At 47.0% G+C, this 24553-nt stretch overlaps 2 protein-coding genes across 2 annotated transcripts in view; both read left to right on the top strand.

The window, feature by feature from the left end:
• The first annotated feature begins 991 nt into the window (after positions 1-991).
• LOC149339796 (proclotting enzyme-like) lies at positions 992-18182 on the top strand. The gene is made up of 6 exons (XM_089550998.1): positions 992-1089; positions 3566-3828; positions 6107-6183; positions 6791-6890; positions 11516-11730; positions 18018-18182. Exons 1-6 carry the CDS (start codon positions 992-994, stop codon positions 18180-18182), a joined length of 918 nt encoding a protein of 305 aa, XP_089407124.1.
• Positions 18183-22567: 4385 nt separating this feature from the next.
• Positions 22568-24553, top strand: part of LOC149339795 (venom protease-like) — a 42535-nt gene continuing 40549 nt past the window's right edge. The window contains exon 1 of the mRNA XM_089548463.1: positions 22568-23017. The gene's annotated coding sequence lies outside the window, so the exon portion shown is untranslated. The remainder of the gene's footprint in view (positions 23018-24553) is intronic.

Raw genomic sequence — 24553 nt, 5'->3', positions numbered from 1 at the left:
TATTCCGTACACATCTGTGACGTTTCGGTCCATGAGCCCTTCTAGCATTTCTTTTTCTTTTAGATATATGAAATTGTTTTCAGAGATGACGTCGCGGGCGGTGTTCAGTGATCTGTGTGCTGTTACGGAGACCGGGATTCCTCCAATAGATGCAATGTTTGCGATTTTCGAGTTCTGGACATTGTCACGCAGTTCTAGCAATGTCTCCTCTGGTCATTTTCGATACCTTATAGCCAGGGCCCAAGGCATCTCGTAAGTTTTTTGACACAAGGAATGGGGATAGAATCCTGGCTTGTTTTTCAGCTATTTCGGTGTGGATTACATAAAATTTGGTGAATGCTGTTTTGTTTCTTGGGAAAAAGTCTGCTGCCTCGTTCCGCACTCTTTTCGGAGTGCGATCGTGTTTGAATAGGAGTAGAGCCGTAAAGAGTATAAGTTATTCGGTCATAGTCCCAACCACCCATAACGGAGCCCAACGAGGGGACAGGACACGAACTTGCACGCAAGTCCTACCCATGCCAGCTGTACACCCTAACTATAACCAAATATGACGCAACTCAAGGTGGTCGGCCACACAAGGTTAACCAGAAAAACAGAGAAAAACAGAGAAGAGAGGAGAAGACAGGAGAGTTGTAAGAACGAGATAGGAAAGTTAAAGATGGAGGGGAGGATAGGAAAAGGCGACTGCCGATTTCCCCCGGTCGGGACAGGCCGGAGGTGCCGTCTACGGGAAGCTGGGGCCAAAGTGGTGCGTTGAATCCGCCGAGGGGCCTTAAGGGTCCAAACGCTCGGCATTGGCTCAACCACCAGGATCCCCTTTTTCCCGGACACTACGATGCCGCGCACGGCTAAGCGCGGGTGCTCAAGTCCGTGGTGACGCACTGCTCACCATCATCCCCCTGCGGGGATGTCCCTGCGGATGCTCAGGAACCCGTGGTGTCACACCTCACTAACGTCTGCATGAATCAGACGCCCCGCAGCAAGGTGAAAGATGCTTTCTGCTGTCAACGCCATCACCGTGGCTACGCCGGGAGTCGACCCCACGACGACGCCTTTCCTCCAACATCGTCAGCCCCCGAATGATTCCACGTGCGAATCCAATGAGGCCGGAGGTTTATGCGTGATCATAACAGCTACAGGATGAATCCTTGCAGGGTTTTAGTCAGAAGGCTTCGACATTCACACGTTATTCTATTTCAAGGTGGCTGCGTCTCCTCAAGGGAAACTCATGTGTTCTAAATTAACGCCTTGAATGCTGCAGCAGGCCTCATCGCGTTTACTTCTGCCGCTGCTGACTGCAGACTGTCCAACAGTGAATGCATTGCGGTGGTGCTCAAAGACACAGCCAAGAATAAAAGAAAAAGCGATTCGCGGGCGTCTTTCGCGCTTCGAACTATCATCAGTTTGTATTTTGTTAAGTGCTTGTGTGCATGTGCAGGATTCCGCCTCATGTTGTATGACAAACAACATGAGGATTCCGCCAATGAGATTTCATGGGCAGGGCAGAAAATTGGCCAACGCGAGTTTCGTTTTGCAGAAGGTGATACACGCCATTTTCAGTGCATTCCAAAACGCCTTCCTCGCCATATTAAGTAAGGGAAGGCTCTGAGGGGCTGGGTAAAGACTAAGTTCATGCCGTCACAGTGTGCTCCTGTTTTTGGTAACGCTGTTAACTAATGCGGCGACAAATGCGACCTGGAAACCAAAGCGGCGACTCGATGGTCATGTTTCTCGGTTGCCGACCCGACAAATGCGGGTTTAACCCCGGCCTCTGAAGTCGTATTTCGATGGAGGCGAAATGAATAGAGTCCCGTGTACTATGCGATGTCAGTGCACATTAGAGAATCTCAAGTGATCAAAGACATCCAGAGCCCTCCACTACGGCGTCCCACATAGCCTGAGTTGCTTTGGGACGTTAAACCCCACAAAACGTAAAAGAATGCGCATAAGAAATCGTTAGTCTGAGTTACGCATACGTAAGCAGTGCCCTCGAAATAGATGTACATACAAGAAAGAATTTTCGCCGTGTTCGGTTCTTGGCGTTACTCTGAAGACGACTACTTGAAATACAACTCGGCGCACGAACTTATTACTGAGACTTAGACAACTTCTCTAGAACAGCAAATCGAAGCCTACTTCTAAGTCTGAACGCTAAATAAAAGCTGCCGAAACTAATTGCATGCATTACGTGGAAGTGTGCGCTCTTGCAATTGCTCGCATGACGTGGCAGATCTTTGCTTCCATGGAAGTGCCACATGCAAGACTGCGGTTGAGAAGGCTAGACTTTTTCGTTGAAAGCTCTTAATACTCTGAAAGTGAATCTACAGATTTGAGCGCGCCAGTGTGAGCGCGGGCAGGCTAGTTCAGGAAACTGCTTTCGGCGTTTTCGTAATTTACGACCCTCTCGCGCGCGCATACCGGCGCCGTTGTAATGACTTGCTATCGTGGAAAGATGCTGTCGATTACCTAGTCGGCCGGGAGGTAACTAGGGTTTCTATATGTGGAGGCGATTTCGCGCGAATTCGGAACTTCTCCGCTATTTTTTTGTGTGTTTTATACAGAACGTTGCGCTTTACATGGGGGAGAAAAAAACAGAAGTCCACGATGGAGGAAGTACAGCGAGCGTAAAAAGCCCGTGTTAGTTCTCGCCGCCCAGCGAAGTAAACATGTTCTTTCCTTTTATATTAATTGTTGCTTGGTTTATGGGGTTTAACCAACCAACAATTATGTCGCTATAATGATTTTAGCATGACCGTCTTCAATAGGATGCTTTGTTTCCTGGGAAACAAAACATCCTGTTGAAGACGGCCATGCTAAAATCATCATAGCAACACAATATAAAACTACAGCAGAAAAGAAGCAATGACATAGAAGGAACACAAAGTCGAGGACGATGCTGCGCAGGCAACTATAACTCTATTAGAAACACCCGCTCTTTTATATCTAAGAAATGTCCGCATTATCTTCATTTTCTTTCCTTTCCTTTATCTGCCTGTGGTGCTGGGCAAGAAAATCACGTCCTCCATCGGGAAGGCAACGGATGCCGTGCTAGCACAGGGCTCATCAGATTCTCGGATGGCCATATCTTCTATGATGTCCCGACTCAGCCTGTGTGCTTTCTTTTTCAGCCCTGCACATTATAACGGCCACTTGGCTTGAGTATATTTTGCATTTTTCGCATTTCCTATCGTGCATCGTAAGGTTCGTGCGTGACGTCGCTGTTACTGCTGATGAGTGTTCTGTTGTCCGATCACTCATACAGCTTCTTTTATATCCTGCGTAATGCTTTCAACAAGATAGAAGAACGCCATAAATAACTCTCTCAACGCAGTTGGAGTACTTTGTTTGGTGCGCCATTCGGCATTTTGATTTGCTGTCTCGCCCATTGACTCGCGCACACATGCTGTAACATGCCCGTACGCGCAGCCTACGTGCGCCCGCAAGACGCTGTGAAATCCGTAGCGTTCTGCGCTTGCGCATTTGTTACCCGCAGAGTCACTGCATACGCTCAGTGCGCACGCTCAACTGAAAGTATTTAGTGTCTCCATGTTCCTTGCGCATGAAGCCGGAAGACTGCCAGAGAGCAACTGCCGCACCCCGATGGCCGGGACCGCCACTGCATTCTGGCGTCGCAGTGCACGTATTTGCCCAACCTCTCCAAAACACAGCAGTTCCCCTTCGTATGCGCCTACCGGGGAGCGCTGGCCACGCTGTGCTGCGCCCCCCAGCGGGAGGGGGCGGCAAACTTGATCGGTGCTGTTGAAGAACCTATCACACCGGACCAGAGTGAGCCCCTCCCTGCCGACTACCCGTCCGCGCTGCCATCAAGTGAGGCCCAGGGGTGGCATTAAAACACCAGCTGCTCCCTTCACCACGTCCCGTTCGATATACTTAGAGGAGCAGTTCCAATATAACTTCGACAGCCTTCCTAATCATCATAATCAGCGCCAGCAGCATCAGCCTCATCACTCTAATTATCGTCAGCCTTCTGGATAGGCCGTGGTAAACAATGAACTGATTAATAGAAATACTGCATTGCACTCAAAAAGTAAATAGTACCATTACGCAAACAAAAATATAAAAAAAATCAGTCTGAATAAGCATAAGCATAAGATAGGCATACACATCAGATGCATAAACATAAGATAGGCATAACAAAGCATAACTGTGTGGAAACTCAAAGCACTGCAGGCTTAAAAAACGTGTCATTAAGGCCTTAAGTGCAAAAGGAAATGTTTTGTATTTATTAAGCGCTGACGGCAAGTTCTATTGTGATGATTGTAACCTATAGTTATTTAGGAATCTTGGATCTAACTAAGGATCAGTGCAGCGAATATCAAAAGCGCAAGGTTGGGGCTTCCATCATGTATCTGTCGCCCAAAGGATGCACTCATACAAGTATTTCGCTTTAATTAAGTGTTATTTCTAGCATTATCCCTCAGCCGAGGAAGAGTAAAGATATTTGCATTGTAACGAATTAATTTGTTTTCTAACACCGCATTTTTTTTTCAGAGATAAATCCGGCTCGCCTTGCACATCATGTAAATGCAACACATCACATTTTCATGACGGCGTACGAGATGTTTAATACCTTCCCAATAAAACTTATTCCGCTTTAACTATGCCTAATACCAAATATGGTTAAATATTTATGTCCTTCTAGCAACGAGATCTGTCATGGTCTGTATTAATATCTACGCATCTCAGTACGCTTCGCACCACAGTAGCTAGAGCACGATGTTCCTCAACTTATCTAGAACGTAGAGCAAGTGACTCAGGACTAATTTTTCTGACGGAGTATTCAAAATAACGTCAGAAAGGCCATCGACCCATTTATGCTTTAGAATATAGAGCATAAGAATGGCATCCACGAAAAGATTTCTTGCAAGTATGTCTGGTGGATAAGGAGAAAAAAATGCGCATGAACTTCTGCAACTTTAAATTTAGAGTTGAAGTGACGGAGTTAAATTATGTTATATTCAAGCAAAAATGTTTAGCACGTCCTCTTCCCAGCAGCATTTTACAATACGATATGGCCCAAATTTAGTGATTTTTCAACTTCCCTACCGGCAAACTAGTCTCTACATTGCGTCCGAGAAAACTGAGCGGTGGCTATTCTGTCAGCGACATGAAAGGATGGAGCTCGCGCCATTACCTCAAGCAGAGGTTTTTTTTTTTTTCCCCTGAGTGGGCTGCGCTAAGCAGTGATTGCTTTCTTCCTGGTGATTTTAGCGTCATTCATATCGCACATAGCTTGCTTTTGTTATGCCACCCAGCCTGCGGAGCAATTAATATATCTCAAAGCAATGAGTTTGGTAGTGCGCCCCTTGTTATGTATGTATAGGCACACTTTTCCACAACTAATAGCACCATTTTGTTCTTTCCCTGAATTTCTAGCGTCACAAGCACCTTCGAAGCAGATAGTGAATTCATGGTCCTGGGTTGTTTACATGCAAGGCTCTTAAACAAGAGAGATCAAACTGTTCCAAACCGCCATTTCTCCTCTTTTTTCGCACGCTTTTTAGCCTTTTCTCTAGTGCTAAATAGACCCCGGAAGAATAGGGGGGAACCCACGCCAACAGCTGCTTGCGAGGGTCTAGTATCAGAGCTTATGGTCCTGTCTTCAACTCACCTTCGTCCAGTCCCATAGCGCACATTCCTGTCCTGAGATACAAGCTTCAGCCGGCATATTTTCCAAAGTACCGTCACTGGTCGGTCGGAGGACAGAAGCAGTCAAGCCTAACTAACCCGAGAAGAACATTCATGCGATATCAAAGCCCCAACCGCTGGGTTTTGTACACTTGAGTCTCCATTTCTGGGACACCTTCGTTTGCAGAGCCCATAGGTGTCTTCTGTGCTAGATTGCGCGAAATATGCGAGGCTAAACGCGGATATCGACATCTTCAAGGACTGTACGCGAAACGATACAGCGCACTGTACCTGCTTGGATCGTGTCGATATGTCCTGACATGTGCTCGGCAAGCCCAATATGAGTGTTCGTTGTATGATGTCTCCGAGGCAGAGCACTCCAGACACCCACTGCTAAGTCGTTGAAGCTTAAAGGCAAGAGACTGATCATGCATTGCGTGCAACCTCTGTTGCGCAGATTACGGCATATCCTTCGCCATCGAGCCTCGCATCCTTGGGGCACATGTGGCCGACGTCGGAGCGTGGCCACGGATGGTACGTAATCTCTGGATGCCACTATTTCTTCACTAACTCCACCAAATTCCGCAGTTATCGTATTCTGCACACAACGGTGACAGCGGCTGTGGGTAGCATGCAGCGAGATACTTCATCGAGGTTTGATTAATAGAGCTAGGCAACAAATAAAACTATATAATTTTTTAGAAGGAATCGAGATCCTTTGTTGTAGTTTCTTTCCGAAAATAAGCGCTTCTCTTACCCTTTTTTTTTTTTAGAAGGCACCAAGAAAAAGTCGCGCCCTACATGGTATTAACAAAGCTTGTTAGTGTAGGAAGAACAAAAAAAAAGAGCCAATATAAACTAATTATTCCTTCTTTGCGCGAGCAGTGGCAGTATAAATGTCATAGCCATTCAAGATTATATGAGCGACAAATAAATTTTTGTTTCGTCAAGCAGTTCTCGACGTTTTGGTATTTGTCATAAGAGCATTTTTTTTTTTTTTCTCTGTTTACGCCTAGGGTTGCCGAAACGGCCCACAATCAGCAAGCATCGCGTAACACAGCTTTGTCTCTGCTCTCGACTCGGCTGCGGTACTCTGCGCGCCATTTACAGCAGCCGCGACCGTCGCCACCTTCTCTTGCAGGCGGCCATCTACCTAAAGACGAAGGCGCAGCCCAAAGTGGTCTGCGGTGGAGCGCTCTTCACGGATCGTCACATGCTCACCGCGGCCCAAGAAGGAAACCGTGAGTACACTTTCTTTCTTGTACTGCTTTTACTGCTGTGGCTGTGCAGCAGACTTTAGGAAGTTTTAGCATAGCGTGCACCCTTAACGCATACCGCAATTGCCAGTCACCAATCATGCGCAAGTACCCCGAGTGCGTAGATGGGCCGCTGGCCTGCACCTTGTTTGTCGGGGACATCTGCACATATACACTGACCGTTGGTGGTCATGGTATGCGGTAGCGGTAAGCAGCATGTTAAAACGTTTAATCTGAGGTAAAAGAAGTTGGTGTAGAAAGTTGTCACCGATAACTCCTTCATTCAGGTGCTGGATGAGAATGTTATCCATATGGGACGAGGGGATGGATGATTATATTGATTTTTTGACGGCGCAAGGGCAGCCTGCCATAGAGCGCCGTGGCACAAGATGTTTCAGTTTGAACTTTAAATTTCTACACCCACCATTCACTCTATAGATGGAAGGGAACGGAAAAAAAGCCGACAGTAGACGCCTTGTCGAGTCCACAGCCCCATATTAAGCGGTGCTTCGACTGAAGTAATGAAAAACAGAGGCAATAAACAAATCAAAACATTGACCAGTGCAGAACAAAATTCAAAACACCTTGGTCAGACAAAATAAATACCAGGATAAGTGAAATCCTTTTCCCCCTGTGCAAACATGAACTTGAGTTCTAGAGTAAAACAAATAAATAAAAATCAGCAAATTTATAATATGGTTCAGAAGTGATATTAAGGAATTACATAGGCGTTCCATACCCGCAATCAAACGGCATGCGGCAATTTTTGGATAATTCTCCTTGCCTTATAGAATTATATTGCTCATTCCTTTCTAAATGCGCCAAAGTATCCAGGTTATATATCTTATATCAGCCTTCATATTTAAATTTAGTACTCAAACGAAAGTGTTATAGTTTAGGGCTGCAATAACACAAGCGCTACGGAAAAAATTCGAGTTGTTGCATTATAACTAGCATTGTACAAAATGGCGTAGATATATGTTTTTGCATAACGTTTTCTTTTTTTTTTTGAAAACGTAGTTAAACCCCAGACAAGTTGAAAGTAGTTAACATGTGAATATAAAAGAGCGTTGTAAACCAATATTTTAATTTTTGCAGAAAGAATGTATCTGAGACTACCGATCACACCTGTTATTGGAGTCAGGTTTATTGATAAGTTCACACGAGATTCTCTGGACATGTGGGCAGTAACTATCACACCAAGACATTTGAAACGGTCAACAATGTCAACAGAACAGTAGTTCATATATCAGCATGAAGAGGGATAGGCTTATTTTTGGGCCGAAAAATAACTGCTCTTTTTTGTTTTCGTTAATCATGATATAGTTAGTTGTGGACCACTTTTGTAGCTGAGCTGGAGTGTTATAGCAATTAGAGATAAGTTTTTCAATGTTAGTAACAGAAAAAATATGCTAGTATCGTCTGCATGTATAATAAATATGGCGTTCTGTTTAATATTAGCATTGCCTTTATATGCAGATTAAATAGGAGGGGGCCCAATAGGCCGTCTTGCCGGACACCTCCAAGCAGCTGCTAGATTCGTGATTGCAAGAAATAATTTGGACAACTTGTCGTCGATGGGATAAATATGTCGAAAGGTGGAGTCAAAGGCCCATTTTTCAAAGAATTTGACCCCAGAGAAAGCGCGCACCAGGAAAGTGGAAAGTTTGCACGCACTGGATAACTGGCGCTTATTCGGCGGAACTTGGGATCAAACCCAGCAGCTCCAACCTACGAGGAGGATGCTCAAGTCAATAGGCCACCGCTGCAGTAAATGAGGTGATGTCCGAGAGAGAGCGGATAGCAGGGAGGAAGGAGTGACACAGGTGTCACTGTCCCCTCTTCTTTCACCAGTATCAAGCAAGAAGTCTGCGAGCCTTCAACCGCAATGCGAACTTACCCGGTTTTCTGTCGCTCCCTCTGCTCGAGCCGCCTTAATCATCTGACAGGAAAAGAAGGCTGCTTTTATTTACTCTAAAGAGATGGCGCCACGGACCAAATAATCGCACACTGACTGCATGATTTATTAGTGTTGAAGACAACCTTGCACGCCAATACAGTCTAGCCCTCTTATGGCAGCCTCTGTTATAACGAACGCTCTCTTATTACGAACCAGGGCGATGATCCCGTCAAAATATGTGCTATATGCGCGTTGTGCATTTGATATTCAGATCCGTTTAATATTCTTCACTTGCACGACAACCGAACCGTAAACGCCTCTCTGACGGAGAGACGAGAATAAAGCAAATGCGTTGGGCGAAAAATTCTGCCTGAATTACTCACAAAATGCGGCAAGTTTTCTGAGCATCATGATTGAGTGAGTGAGTGAGTGAGTGAGTGAGTGAGTGAGTGAGTGAGTGAGTGAGTGAGTGAGTGAGTGAGTGAGTGAGTGAGTGAGTGAGTGAGTGAGTGAGTGAGTGGTAGAGTGAGTAGTAGAGTGAGTGAGTGAGTGAGTGAGTAGTAGAGTGAGTGAGTGAGTGGTAGAGTGAGTGAGTGGTAGAGTGAGTGAGTGGTAGAGTGAGTGAATGAGTGAGTGGTAGAGTGAGTGAGTGAGTGAGTGAGTGAGTGAATGAGTGAGTGAGTGAGTGAGTGAGTGAGTGAGTGAGTGAGTGAGTGAGTGAGTGAGTGAGTGAGTGAGTGAGTGAGTGAGTGAGTGAGTGAGTGAGTGAGTGAGTGAGTGAGCGGTTTAGTGAGTGGTTGAGTGAGTGGCTGAGTGGGTGAGTGGTTGAGTGAGTGAGTGGTTTGAGGAGTGGTTGAGTGAGTGAGTGGTTGAGTGAGTAGTTGAGTGAGTGGTTGAGTGGTTGAGTGAGTGAGTAGTAGAGTGGGTGAGTGAGTGGTTGCGTGAGTGAGTGGTTGAGTGAGTGAGTGGTTGAGTGGGTGAGTGGGTGAAAGGTTGAGTGGGTGAGTGGGTGATTGGGTGAGTGAGTGAGTGGTTGTGTGAGTGAGTGGTTGAATGGTTAAGTGAGTGGTTTAGTGAGTGGTTTAGTGAGTGAGTGGTTGAGTGAGTAGTTGAGTGAGTGAGTGGTTGAGGGAGTAGTGGAGTGAGTGAGTGGCTCAGTGAGTGGTTGAGTGAGTGAGTGGTTGAGTGGGTGAGTGGCTGAGTGGCTGAGTGGCTGAGTGAGTGAGTGAGTGAGTGAGTGAGTGAGTGAGTGAGTGAGTGAGTGAGTGAGTGAGTGAGTGAGTGAGTGAGTGAGTGAGTGAGTGAGTGAGTGAGTGAGTGAGTGAGTGAGTGAGTGAGTGAGTGAGTGAGTGAGTGAGTGAGTGAGTGAGTGAGTGAGTGAGTGAGTGAGTGGTTGAGGTGTTGAGTGGGTGAGTGGGTGGTTGAGTGAGTGAGTGGTTGAGTGGCAGGGTCATTTGTACGCCTTTAACACGTTTGATTTCATGCCTCTGATGCCATAGAGCCGTTTATTATGAAGCTAGCCCGTCGAGTGGTTTCTACTAAGTTCGCTTTCCAGCATGAAACTAGCCCCACACCGCTTACGAGTGCTGAAGAAAAAAGATGCGGGTGAAAGTGCGTCAAATTTACCACTTCTGTGAAAAAACGATTCAATGACGTTAGCAATGCCGAGCGGATGCAGGCCGAACAGAATAAAGATTTGTACATTCTTTCAAATTTAGCGCTCAATAGTAAGTGAAATCCATCTGAGGACATAACTTATACGGCCAGGAGAACAAAAAATGAGACGTAAACCGTCGCCGTTAGGCTACTGTTAAACTAAAATCTATTAACTTTCTAGCTGCTGTGATTTACATTAGAAGCATAGTGCGGTCGCATTTCTAGACTACTGCATTTTGTAAAATTCTTTTAGAGCACGAGTGTTCCGAGGTATTCCCCTCATAGTTTCCACCTATTTCCTGTAATTACGCATGCAAGGCGGTACTAGTTCACGCGGAACTCCTCTCTGGTGTGACGCAGCTTTTGCGTAGGGCGTTTGCTACAATTTGAATTGGACACCCCTGTCACCACGGAAGAAGACGTTGCGGCCACCCGAGCCCCCCGCCGCAATATAACCCCGGTAGCTGACCGTATCTCCTACGCTGTGACCCGAAACCTAAGCGTCGATCACATCCAGGATCTTACCGACTATCTCAACGATGAGCTGTGGCTCAATGTCAAGTACTACCCCAGTGACGCCACGCATAAATAACCACCATTCCTAAACCCTGAACCGGGAAAACCTCTTTCCTTGGACGTCCTCAGGCCAATTTCCTCCACGTCATGACTGGGCAAGCTCTACGGACGAGTGATGTATACACTACTCGAAAAGTATATCGAGAACAGCCACTTTTTCCCCCACACCATGATCGGTGTTGGGTCGGTATCTGGAATGGGGCACGTGCGTTTGCTGCTGTGCGATAAAGATTGTGATGACACCATGATTCTGCGCATGCGCTAGTGTAGCTGCATGCGTATAAATGGTTGCTCATGCTCTGTACTGGGGGGAGTTGCTTTCGTGCTGCCACGTAGACAGCACTGATCATAAATCCGTATTCATCAAGCCAACGCCTTCTCCGCGGACGCAACAAACTGGCGACGAGGATGGGATACCGGACAAAGAACTGAGGATGGCATCCGCAGTGGGAAAGCTGCAGGAGTTTGATCCCGACAGCGGAAACATTGGACGTCTTCATCGAACGCTTCGAGCTCTACATCACGGCTAATGAAGTTACCGATGCCAAGAAACTGCATCTGTTCCTAAACGCCTTCGGAGAAAAAGCGTACGTGACGCTGCGAAGTCTACTTTTCCCGAAGGCTCCCAGCACAGCGACGTACAACGAAGTCGTAAAGGCGCAGCAGAAGCACTACCCTCCGACGCGTTCCGTGGTGAGCGAACGATACCACTTCAATCAAAAGAAACAAGACCCTCAAGAAAACGTTACGGACTTCGTGGTGCGGTTCAAGAAATCGGCAGCTTCATGAGACTTCGGCAGCTTCCTGGAACAACCGCTTCGGGACCGCCCGATTGCGGGCCTTCATTTTGAGGCCATACGCTTTCGGCTGCTGGCCATGAGCGACACTGAGCTCACCTGGGACCATGCCTCCAGCATTGCTACTGCCATGGAAATAGCAGCGAGAGATACATTGGCAATGGTTTCGGAAACCAGCGTTGAGCACCCGTCAGGCGGCAGCGACGTCCTCTGGCAGAGCAAGTCGTCGACGTCGAGAACGGGCTTCGAAGTGGTGGAACACAGCTGCCACGGCCCCGACAAGCCGAAACCGAAGAATTCAACTCAGAGCACTAAATCAAATTGCCATCGAGGCGGTGGGCGTTATGTACTTGTAAGTTGTCCGTTCTTGAACAGCTCTTGTTCCAAAATTTCAAAAGAAAGGTCACGTTGCGAAAATGTGCAAAAGTAGAGTTTTGCATCAGTTAGAGCAGGAATCGTCGGACAGTGACCTACTTACGCTTTGTCACATCGACAGCCGTGCGGGCACTCCGGCCATTGCAGTCGATGTACAGTTAAACGGGGCAAAACGTACCCATGGAACTAGACACAGGAGTGGCGGTTTCCGTAATGATGGAAGCGGAGTGCGCGAAGCATTTGCCAAACCTCAATTTCAGACCAGCTGATGTCAAACTAGTCACAATGGCACGCCGGTTGATATCAAAGGGATCGTTGACGTTGAAGTGAGGTACTATGATCAATGTTTTCACTTGCCCCGAGTAATTGCTAACGTGACTAAAGGCGCCAGAATGCCTACGTTGTTTGGCCGGAACTGGCTCAGTGGAAGTGAAGTCAGTGACGAAAGAAGTGTCCTTGACTGACAAATATCACGAAGTGTTCGAGCCTGGCTACGGAGCCATAAAAGGGTTCAAGACAAGCATTGTTTTAGAGATAACGCGTCCCCTGTATTTTGTAAGGCGCCATCAGTGCCGTAAGCTCTGCGCTAACGAGTGGAGCAGGAACTGGGTAACTTAGAAATAGCAGGAGTCATATACCGGGTACGCCACAGTGCTTGGGCGACACCTCTAGTGGTCGTGCCAAAGAAAAATGGCGCGGAGCTCCGGCTTTGTGGTGATTACCGTGTCACGGTAAATCCTGCAATTGAGGTTAACCAGCATCCGCTCCCTCTGCCAGAGGACATTTTTGCAACGTTGCAAGGCGGAGCAGTTTTTTCAGTTTTGGACTTGTCAAAGGCGTACTTGCAGCTCGAATTAGACGACCGAGAGCAAGAACTGCTCACTGTCAATACACATCCCGGCTTGTTCCGGTTCCGACGCTTGCCATACGGCGTAGCCTGCGCTCCAGGAGTGTTTCAAGCTGTTATGGACCAAGTCCTACACGGACTGACTGGCACAGATGATATCGTCATCGCGGGCGAAGATCAAAAGCAGTGCTATGACAGATTGTAGCAGGTGCTCAAGCGAACTGAGCGAATATGGCATAAGGGTTAACACCGCGACATTCAGGTTGTTCCAGAAGCGAATAATTCAATTCAATTCAATGTTTATTTTCCAACTCTAGGTTGGGGGGCACCTCAGCGAAAAAGCAGTTTCTCACTGCTTGAGAGTGCCGAGGGCCCTCGCATACATCAGCAGGCGACAGTTTTAGCAGGAAGCTGCTTTACATGGAACATATTACAGGCATAAACACAGGTAGAAACGCAATATAAACACGGTATAAACACACGGTATAAACGCAGGTATAAACACAGGTATAAACACAGGTATAAAGAATAGATATGTGGTTACCGAAATAACAGTGCAATCTCATGGTATTACCAGAGGGATACAATCACAGCATAAAAAGGATTGTGTCAACGTTTCACGAAATATTCGCGAACTTGTCTCCGAGTAAAAGTAGTGAAATCAGCACGCAGTTTTTCATGTTTATTCAGCACAAAGGGAACCTGGTATGTAAGTGATTGCAGTAAGTATCCCGTGCGACGATGCGGTAGAAACCACATGTCTGAAGCACGGGTTCGGGGATCACTTCTTTGACTAGTTAAGCAAGAAGAAGCGGTTAAAAATGCTTTAAAATCTTCACTTGAAAAGAACAACGAGTAGACTAAGCGGAATTCAAAGACAGTCATCACATTGATAATGCCAAAATCTGTAAATAACTGGCCGGTTGCATGTAGTCGTGGGAGATTGCCAATATAGCGCCAAGCTTTTTATTTTGCAAACGATGAAGAATGCACAGATTCTTAAGGGTTGTTGTAGCCCACACAAGTGTACAGTAATTAATTCGAGAAGCAAAAAGAGCGTGGTAAACTTGGAGTTTGGCTTTCACTGGTAGGAGCTGCCGGGATCGTGATATTGCACCTGCTGCTGCAGATAGGTGTTTTGATAATGATTCGATATGACTAGTCCATGTCATATCAGCTGAGAAGGTTACACCCAATATTTTAAGTTTATCAACTATTGTTATCACTTCAGGACCAAGTACAAGAGGGTGGTTTATGTCCACATGTTTGTTTCTGGCTTTGAACAGTACACCTTTAGTTTTAGTTGTATTAATTTTTAGTCCATTAAGATTGGACCAATCCCAAATTTTCAGCAATTCAGATTGAGCTTCCGCTAGAACTGCACTAATATGTTTGCCAGAAACAAACATGCTCATATCATCAGCATAAAGCACAAATGATGAAGTACTTCTATTTTCAACAGCGTCATTAATATATACATTGAACAAAAACGGCCCCAGAACACTACCTTGAGGTACGCCGGAGGTAACTGTTTGAAAAGATGAGCAGATATTGTCAATAAAAGCACACTGCTGGCGGTCACATAAGTAAGATTCAAGCAACGAATGACATACACCACGTAAGCCATATGCAAACAGTTTGTGTAATAATATTTGATGATTTAGGCGGTCAAAAGCTTTGCTCTAGTCAATAAATATGCCGAGTGTAAGGTAGTTGTTGTCAATGTTGTTAATTATAAGTTCTTTCATTGTAAGTAAAGCCGTTTCAGTACACCTGCCTTTCCGGAAACCGTGCTGGCAGTCGGTTAGTAAGCTATGCTTCAAGAAAAAGATGTTAATACGCGCAAATATTAGTTTTTCGAGTCCTTTTGAAAATACAGGAAGTATAGATATCGGTCGATAGTTATTAATATCATTCTTTTCGCCCCCCTTATGTATAACGGAGACTCTTGCTTTCTTCATAGCGGTTGGAAAACAGCCTGATTCAAGTACTAAGTTAAATATATATGATAAATAGGGTGCGATGATATCAATAACGTATTTAACCGGCTTTATTTGCAAGTCGTCTTATAGATAGCAGGGTCATGAAATCGCAGGGTCATGAAAACAGGGTCATGATAGCAGGGTCATGAAAGATACCTGGGTCATGAAATCGACTGAAATGGATTACATCCCACTGTGGATAAAGTGGCAGCCATAAAGGATGCTCCAAAACCACACAACATGACCCAGCTGAAGGCTTTTTTGCGCTTGATTAATTTTTACTCCAAATTTTTGCTTAACTTAGCTACAGTTGTCGAACCCCTGCACGACTTGTTATGCAAAGAAACTGTATGGCATTGGTCGCGTCAATCTGAGCATGCTTTTAGAGTTTGTAAAGAGATGCTGACTAATGAACATGTTCTCGATTCTAGAGCTGTACGACATCACAAAAGAAACATGGCCAACATGTGACGCTTCCGAATATGGTCTTGGTGCAGTGTTGTCACAGATCGTGGACGGAAAAGACAAGCCAATTGCATTTGCATCGCGCTCACTATCACCTGCTGAACATAAATATGGCCAAATTGAAAAAGAAGCTTTGAGCATCGTTTTTGCTGTGAAAAGATTCCACAACTACCTGTACGGTAGAACCTTTACTGTGGTCACAAAGCATCAACCGCTGACCGTACTCTTCGGCCCGAAAAGGAAAAGCAGTGCTGTGGCCACTGCTAGGGCGTATCGATGGTTTGTTTTCCTAGCAAACTACAGCTAAAAGATAGCATGTAAGCCCGGTACGGCAATCAGCCATGCAGATGCATTATCTAGACTGCCTTTGCCGGAGATGGCACAGAAGACTGAAGAGATCTTTTATTTTTGTTCACTTGACGAACTTCCTTTGACGTCAAAAGATATCGAGCGCGAAACAACACGTGACAAGCTACTAACTGTGGTTCGCGACGTGATATGGCATGGATGGCAAAAATCTGTTTCTCAAGAATTGCAACCTTTCTGGGTTCGACGTTTTGAACTTTCTGTTCAAGTTGGTTGTATTGTTTGGACGAACAGAGTGATCATTCCGAAGTGTTTGCAGAGTGTTGTACTGAATTTGCTGCAAGAACAGCACCTTGGATTCATAAAAACGAAAATGGTCGCAAGGTCAATGGTCAATGGCCGGGCATCGGTGTAGCGCCGGAGCAAACGGTGCGAAAGTGCAGCATTTGTCAAAGTGTCCAGTCCTCCTCGCAACCGGTGCCTCTGACTCCGTGGAAAGTGTGCGAACACCCGTGGGAGAGGGTTCGTCTTGATTTTGCCGAGAAAGAAGGGAAAATGTTCCTGGTAGCTGTTGATGCATATAGCAAGTGGTTGGAAGTAAAGGTGTGTACCACAACGACTGCCGCTAGGAGAGTTGAAATGGTTAGATCTACGTATGTTTGATGCGCATGGTCTACATTTGGAAATCGTAACCGATAACGGCCCTCAATTCCTTTCCGCTGAATTTGAAAGCTTCCTGAAAACACACGGGGTAAAGCACACATGCACTCCTCCCTACCACCCGCAGTCGAAAGGGTCGGCGGAGCGTGCGGTACAGACTACAAAGACCGCACTATTCAAGCAGTTGCTGGATGACAGAGAAAAGGGCACTGCAAGAACATTGCAGCACAGAATAGACAACTTTATCTTGTGCTATCGAACAACAACACACACCTTCACCGGAAGGACACCGGCCGAATTGTTCTTGAAGAGAAAGTTGTGGACCAGGTTGTTCTTGTTGAGAGTGAAGCTGACAAGTGCCGTGACGGATAAAACCGAAATGGTGAAGCGGTCTACAGATAAGCGCAGAGCGCAGCCGCGATCTTTTGTGACTGGCGACAATGTGCTAGTGCGCTCTGTGCGCGGCGATCAAGTGAAGTGGCATCCTGGAAAACTTGTGCGAGTGAAGTCGCTGACTACGTATTTGGTTGTTATTGGGAACAAAGTGCGTTTCGTGCATGCAGATCATTTGAGACATTCTGTTCTTGACGATGAAACCAAAGCTAACAGCGAAATGTGCCTGCCACACGCCTTCGAGGTCGCCTCTCCTCCGCTGCCTGAGGTGCACCCAGAGCCTCAAGTTGTACCAAACCCCTTAGACCACGTGTCATCTTATGATGAACAAACTTCATTAAGGCGGAACACTCGGGAAAGGCGGCCTACTGAGCGTCGGGGATATGACCATTTTTGATCTAGTAGGGGAGGGAGTGTTGTGTCGGTATGATGAATGGGGCACGTGCGTTTGCTACTGTGCGATAAAGATTGTGATGTCACCATGATTCTGCGCATGCGCTAGTGTAGCTGCATGCGTATAAATGGTTGCTCATGCTCTGTAGTGGGGGGGAGTTGCTTTCGTGCTGCCATGTAGGCAGCGCTGATACTAAAGCCGTGTTCATCAAGCCAACGCCTTCTCTGTGGATGCAACAATCGGCTTCCGGCCTGGACTGTCAGCCCAGAACGTGTTCCTGCTTCTAAAGGAAGAAGTCCTGACCTAGATTCCGCATTTAGAACACCTCATTACGACCCTTGGCCTGAAAAGGGGCATTTGGTAACATCTCTCACGAGGCCATTCTTTCCGAACTTAATACATTCAATTGCGTGGAACGAACAATTAAGTCGGTCAAAGCTTTCCCATCTGACAGAAATCTGTAAAGAAATCTGTAATGCTCAATTTTGATCACCCTGTACAGTTAACCTCTTCATGCGCGTATTTTGTCCGCTTCTGATCGTGCAAATTGAGTGCATTTCGCAGGCATGTAGTGGAGTGCGGGTTGCAAAATGGCAGATCTGGAAAACAATAAAAAAGAAAGCCTTTAGCGTTCGATAAAATATGCGCCCTGCTCTCACTGTCCCGTGTCCGGTGTGTTTCGCGGGACGCACCGCAGAGGACATCCGGCGGACATAGACATCCACGTTGTGCTGATAGTTTTCTCTGTGGCGTTGGTGCAGGGCGACTCCGGAGGTCCGCTGCAGATGCTGCACGAGGGCCGATACTACGTGGTGGGCATCGCCTCATGGGGAAGAGTCTGCGGCAATCCGGATTTCCCGGGCATCTACACCCGCGTCTCCTCGCACCTCGACTGGCTACGCAACGAGCTGCGCGCGGCGCGCTAATAAAGAAAGAGAAGGCCAGCTCTGCGTGCCTACCAAAGGGTCCCGTCTCACTCTCTCCTTCCTTCGCCCATACGTGAGTGCGCTCAGCTCTCTGTGTGGCGAGTTCAAGGGTTGATGGTGCCCTTGCCCAAGTGCTAGCCAACGCGACTCCCCCGACCCTCAAACCTTGCTTGTGTTGTTGCACTCCTTTCTCGACGCATATAAAAAAAAAAGACAATAAATGAGGGAAAGTCTTACTAGTTTGCCTGGTTAAGCTGTGTTCGTGGAGTCAAGACAACAGTGCCACGACACCCCTCTCTTCCTCTTTGTGCTGGAATTTCGGATGCACTCTCCGTAAGGTTAAACCTCCGAGCTTTCAGTGAAAGCAGATAATGTGATCGCCATCAATACAGCAGCAAAAGAACGCCTTTGCTTTTCTCATTCTTCCTCACGGACAAAGTGGTCCTACGCTTAGAACACGCCTCTGATTTTCTATTGCGCCGGAGAGCATAATTTTCAGGGCAATGCTTTCCTGAAGTCTACAGCGAAGGAAGATTCTTATAAACGAACAAGAAAACGTTGGTCCGAGCCTAGCTACAACGCGCTTTTTCTCTCGTTTCCGCGCGTTCAATAGAATGAAAAAATTTTATAAAAAGTGATAGATCCGCATTGGCGTACATACGGCTGTCTACGTGGGAGCAACCATCCCTGAGCTCACTCAAGAAGGAGAACTAGTTTAATAGTTTAATGTGGTCACGATGAGGTCACGGCTGTTGCTGCGGCGAACCAGTTTTCCCCTGAGCAAATCGGCTCAGTGGGCCAAAAAAAAATTCTTACCGAAAATCAGCTGCACACATGGGAAAAAAAATTCTAACGACGATTACCATACTCCCTAATGCGAAATTTGAGCGCAGCTGTCTAGGCGTTTTGATTCTGCGAAACATTGAAGTAAATAATTTCAGATATACGTGTATGTATTTACAGTTACAAGGCACTCTTTATTTTCTACACACAACTTGTTCTCCAAGTAACCTGCTTCGGCAGCTTGAACGGCAGGGTCCTCTCGACGGCGGCGATGAGCTGGTGGTGGTGGTGATTACTTTGAGATATTTTTGGGGGGAGGGGGATTTTGAACGCGGGTTACGTTGGGCACCGGCCGCAGTGCGATACCAGTGCTGTGGTCCAGTTTGCGTGTCATGCCCAAAGCTACGTGGACGGTGTCGGATCAGGAAGGAGCAGTCGTAGACTGACTAGAGATGTGAAGGCCTGAAAAAAACACTGCAATTTTGAAAAAAAAAAACGGTTTTTTTTTCGGTTTTTTTTTTTTTTCAGATGAGAAAAAATGGAAAAAAACATCGAAAATATCACAATGCAATTTCGAGGTTTCATGATTGCTTGCTTTTAGTTTAGATTTTTGTTTTTGCTTTAAAAACCATTACAGCGCGCATCGTTGAACGATTAGAGAGAAGTCGTCATCGCCGGTGCCAGGTAGTGCTTTTAAAACGTTCGTGCTGCGAGTACGCGGTTTGAAGGCTAGGTCACATATAAGATCCAGGCTTGACTTAAAAACACACTAATACTTGAACTCGCGGCTGAAGTAGAACAAACTGGCTATAAATTCTACAGCCCGACACACACGGCATAAATAACATAGGATGCTGTGCACGTAAGCGGTTCTGCTGCGCATAGTGCCGCATCAAGCGACAGTGCCTCTGAGTCCGATATGGAGTGACTAATAGATCAGTTTTCATGTTCCCTTTCTCGGTGCAATAGAACAAGAAGTTCGTTCGACAAATATGATATTTAAATCTCCATATTCGCCTGAAGTGCAAATCATTTTTTTATCTTCCCGGTGCAATAGAACAAGAACTGCAAGAAACTACAAGAAAACTACAAGAAAACGCCAGACCTCGCCTTGGCACAAGGAAAAATGGCTTGTACCTACACCTCGCACCTCATACCAAACGCCATCTTTGAAATATATTACTCCCACATTACTCAATAGTTTAGAGTCGTCAAATTTCGATCCAGCGTACGAACCTATGCATACCATCAGTCTGTTCTGTCGGCAGAAATTATTATAGTTTTCTTAGATCTTGTAATGTGAGGCGTTTTCTGTGCTGTAATTATTGTACACATGTCCCTTGTAGAAATTCACTGTCGCTTCAATTTGTTACATACTGTGTCCACAATGTCCAACACATTGTACTTCAACTGTTTTTTTTCTTTGTTTTCTTTTTTTCTGTGCCTGAAGCGTTACAAACTGTTGTTGCCTTGCAATGTTGAATTTGTATTTATTTCTTGCGCTTGAACTCTATTGCCTTTGTAATATGTATCTGTATTTATTTTTCGTTTGTTATGTTGATGTTGTTTCCGACAGGCTGCAATGCCACCATGTAGGGGGCCGGGGCCCCTGTCAAGCTGTTTTTACAGCTTTTAGTCCCAGCTCCTACCTTTTCGAAAGGAAAGGAAATAAAGAGGAAATGAAATGAAGAAGTTCGTTTCACAATATGACATCTATAACTGCATATTCGACTGAACTTCGGAGCATTATCATTGATCGTTGTGCTGCTAAAAATAAATCTGTTTTTGTCACATTTTGCAAAATTTCCAATTTTTCATGGAAGAACCCTAAAAAGACGGTTTTTTACATGCCATTCAAAATTTCTTGAAATTTTACATCTCTAAGACTGACTAGCAAGAGCCGAAGGGTGTTGAAGAAGACTGTACCGTTTATTTTGCTTATTTACAGCAATTATCAAAAATAATTACACAACGTGCCACCCTACCAGCTTTATACGGTATGTGGCCACCAGCTTCCTAGCTGAGGAATACTGCTCGTTAATAAAGATCCAACCGGCTGAACACTCGTTCTGTCTTGGGTTGCCGCCCACTGAAGAAGTAGAACCAGGAATCTCTCGCAGCTTTTCCGGTGGCAAGGGCAGCTCTTTTGATAGCGCACGGTGGTTGTGCCACAGTCAAGCAGCACTTTCCGGTGGCGGTGGCGGAAATTCTCCACCAGGTAAAGCAGGCCCTGCCTAAACCAGGCATAGACAAAGGTCAACTCGAAATGTCGATCCTAGGAAGGTTACGGCCACCGAAGAGGTCGTCGTCCTGTGTCCACAGAGACCCGTAGGAAGGAACGACTATCTCGCTCCTGTCGCCGCCGTTCTCAGTAGAGGGAAGATGTCGCCGCAGCCAGGAGTCGGCGCCGTGCTGTCGCTTTGGTTTACGTAAGAAATGTTTTCTCGTCTGCTGAGGATGCCAGACACGCTGTGTGCAATTCTTCTCATCACATCGTCACCCATCAGGACCCTCTTTCTTCTCTTCCCCTTCCCCAGTGCAGAGAAGTAGGCCTAATATGCATATTTCCGTCCGGCCGCTTTGCCCTTCTTGTAATTATATATATATATATATATATATATATATATATATATATATATATATATATTGGTACGGTCGCTTTGCCCAGTACGTATTATCTTGTGCATGAAATGTTGCAGCATATTGATCGAGCGCTGTGACGGATGCCCCGACCTTAGATGGGGAGTAAAAATAACGACGAAAGGAATTGCGTCAGAACAGAGGGCGAAAGGAGCCAGCACAGATGATGACTCACCCAAGTGTCTTAGCAATGTGTGGACTTCATTTTCGACAATACAGGGGTAGAAACGCTGTTGAGTGATATCCCATAAATTTCGCAGAGGTGGTCTTTGCAGGTAATCGAGTCAGATTGGAAAACTCTATTTGCACCCCGTCCCCCACCTCGATGACGTCAGTTGGCAGTATGGGCGAGTCTATTGCGAGCAGCGATTGTCTTTAATTATTTCCAAATGCCAGCTTCCACGCAGAGCCTTCAAATTTGACTCGAATACTCGCAAAGATCACCTCTACAGATCTGTTGTATTAGAATATGTCAATCGAAATAATTTCAGGGTCCCTTTAATACTAGGAGCTCTAGCAGAAGTAGCAGTGGTAGCAGTAGTAGTAGTAGTAGTAGTAGTAGTAGTAGTAGTAGTAGTAGTAGTAGTAGTAGTAGTAGTAGCCAACACAGCCAGTCAGGTTTCACTACAGCTAAAAAAAAAGCTCCATCTGACCTGACCCTACCAGCATGTCGCCTTGCAAACACCAAGGACCATTACCCGGACCCGGGGGAACGTCCACCACCGACAAGCCGCCCACGGCTTTTTCCACGGCGCCCGACGCCACTAATAGTTTCCTCATCTCCTCGAGCGCGTTATTTGTTCTTCTCTACGTATCTTGTCACGTCGAAGCCCTCCTTTCTTTCGACGTACTTTGCATTCCGTGGAAAATCCACCGGCAGCAGCCGACGAACCACTTGCGCAGAAACGTACAAAGAAGTACACGCACGCCGAGACTGAGCGATGCGCTGCAATCCGATCGACGCGCAGCGAGGCGCCCGGTCAAGATGAGTGGTGCTCGCCGGGACCGGCCCACCACCACTAGTGGCGTCGACGCCGGCCGCACAGCGCCTCTCCTGCCCGCAGTGTGCTTCGAGCGCTGCGCCGTTGTCCGCGTGCCGTATCTGCCGTGGTGGTTGGAGAGAAGGGACTCGCTGGGCGACGCCTGTGGAAGTTGCGTGAGCCTCGTCCCGACGGCTACGGCACTCGCTGAGAGCGTACGCGTTGCGGGTGGCGGGACTTCTCGGTTCGTTTGACCCCGTGAGCGCGTCCAAGCGGGCAGGGTCGACAACGCGGACGCCCCGTCGAGAGGAAAGGAGGCGCCCTCTTCCCTCCGACTGACGTCAGGGGGCCGCCGACGGCACGTGGCGGGGATCCGGTTCTTGCGACGCCTTGGACGAGGAAGCGGCGCCTTCGGCTCATCCGACGAGCACCGTAAGTTGCGCCGCCGCGGCCACCGCTTTCCCCGGCGGCGCGATCTCGGTTCGCCTCCGGTCGGCTTCGCGCAGGACTTTCGCTAGGCCCGGGCAACGCCGATGCGTTGCGGGACGTCTCTTTTGTCTTCGTTTTTCCTCCTCTTCCTTTCGCGACAAAAGGATGCTGCTGTTGTGGGCGGAGCGCTCGCATTGGGAAAATGTTGTGCCTCTGAGCGGGAGTGGCTTTCGGCGCTCTCCCGTGATCAGCATGGCCACCGCCGAAAGCGGTAGTTGTCGGAAAGGGTTTGGCCGGCTCGGCGCTAACGCAGCTACCGGGAGAGAGTGTAATGGCGTCGCGCGGTGTGCGTGAAAGCCCAGGTGGCCAGACGACTTGGATTTTCCGGCGCAAGGCGGTCATGGTACGGGTCGCGTCACGTATATTAAGGTCGCAGCGTGCAGCTCGCTTCAGTGAAGGCCGCGCGCGAGGTCGCGGTGAAGCGTGAGATCACTGGTCAGTTTGTTTGCAGCTGAGGGATGTCATTGCTCCTGGTACTGGCTACCCATTTCCTCACAGCTGCCGCGGAAGCAAATCAAGTAGCGGACGCTCCGAGTTAAATTTGAAAACAGTTGTGAATCAAATGAAGCGTCGTATGAGGTGAAAGTTCATGTCATTTTCGTTCCCTCGTTGTAAAAAAAAAATAATGCTGCGGTGGAACACACCGTTTCTAACGCCCATGGTCAAGGACACCCATAATGTTCAGAGAAGCCTTTTCAAAACACGGGTACCTTTCCAGACTTGTTTACGTGTTCTAAATGTCGTTGCTCCTTGAGGCGTTTCGCAATCGTGAAGCAGTGAGCAAACCACGGTCCGCTAACGGCAGTAAGATGGGATTTTCTCGGCATCCTGCCGCGAATCATGACGCAGAGGCTTCATTGTGACGGGCGCTCCGGATCAGCAAAGAGCGGTTCTGTTTCATACCTGCCACCCGTGTGCTACACAGAAGAACATTAGGCGCGAGTTTCTTGCGTCCGGTGACTGGTCATACTTGGGGCTCCTGGTTTTAGTTTATTTTCGTCTCATTGAGAGGTATGTCTTCCTGTGCCACAGCTGCTCATAACAAGGTTTATCGAATACGCGGCGGCAGTTGTATATGTGGCCGTCATCTAAACGACTCCTGCAGCTTTGACGAAGTTCCTTGGTAGAGAGAGGATAGCCGGATGGCTTCTTGACACACGGAAAGGGAACAATGGATGGTGAAGCACAAGAGAGGAGGAAGCCTCCCTCTCTCTTATTCACTTTGTGCGTGACAGAGTTCCAGTTAGACATTCCCGGTAGGCCTTGTCACACCTGGAAATTGTTCCCATAGTCGCTAATCCTTCCTTCGTTCCCTTTCTTCCATCCATCCTGTGGAAGCATTGTTCTCAATGCTGTCGATCTGCTGGTGTTTCTGCCGTTCAGTGTCAAGGGCTGTGTGATGTGGTTGGCAGTCTCAATACAAAATCCTTTATTTCGCAATTGTTCATTCGTGCATCTAATTTGTCGCAGACTTTTTTT

This window comes from Amblyomma mixtum, chromosome 6 (assembly GCF_055824585.1).
Source record: "Amblyomma mixtum isolate Tamu chromosome 6, ASM5582458v1, whole genome shotgun sequence".
Taxonomy (NCBI): Eukaryota; Metazoa; Arthropoda; class Arachnida; order Ixodida; family Ixodidae; genus Amblyomma; species Amblyomma mixtum.
Note: the sequence above shows the minus strand (reverse complement) of the source record. Positions and strands in the feature narration are given on the sequence as shown.

What these genes read in the sequence shown, in the direction of transcription:
- LOC149339796 (XM_089550998.1), top strand. Translation starts at nt 992, where the DNA reads ATGCTTTCTGCTGTCAACGCCATCACCGTGGCTACGCCGGGAGTCGAC. An exon ending in CAGCCCCCGAATGATTCCAC is followed by an intron (nt 1,090 to 3,565) that starts GTGCGAATCCAA and finishes TTGCGCATGAAG; the next exon opens with CCGGAAGACTGCCAGAGAGC. An exon ending in CCCGTCCGCGCTGCCATCAA is followed by an intron (nt 3,829 to 6,106) that starts GTGAGGCCCAGG and finishes TCTGTTGCGCAG; the next exon opens with ATTACGGCATATCCTTCGCC.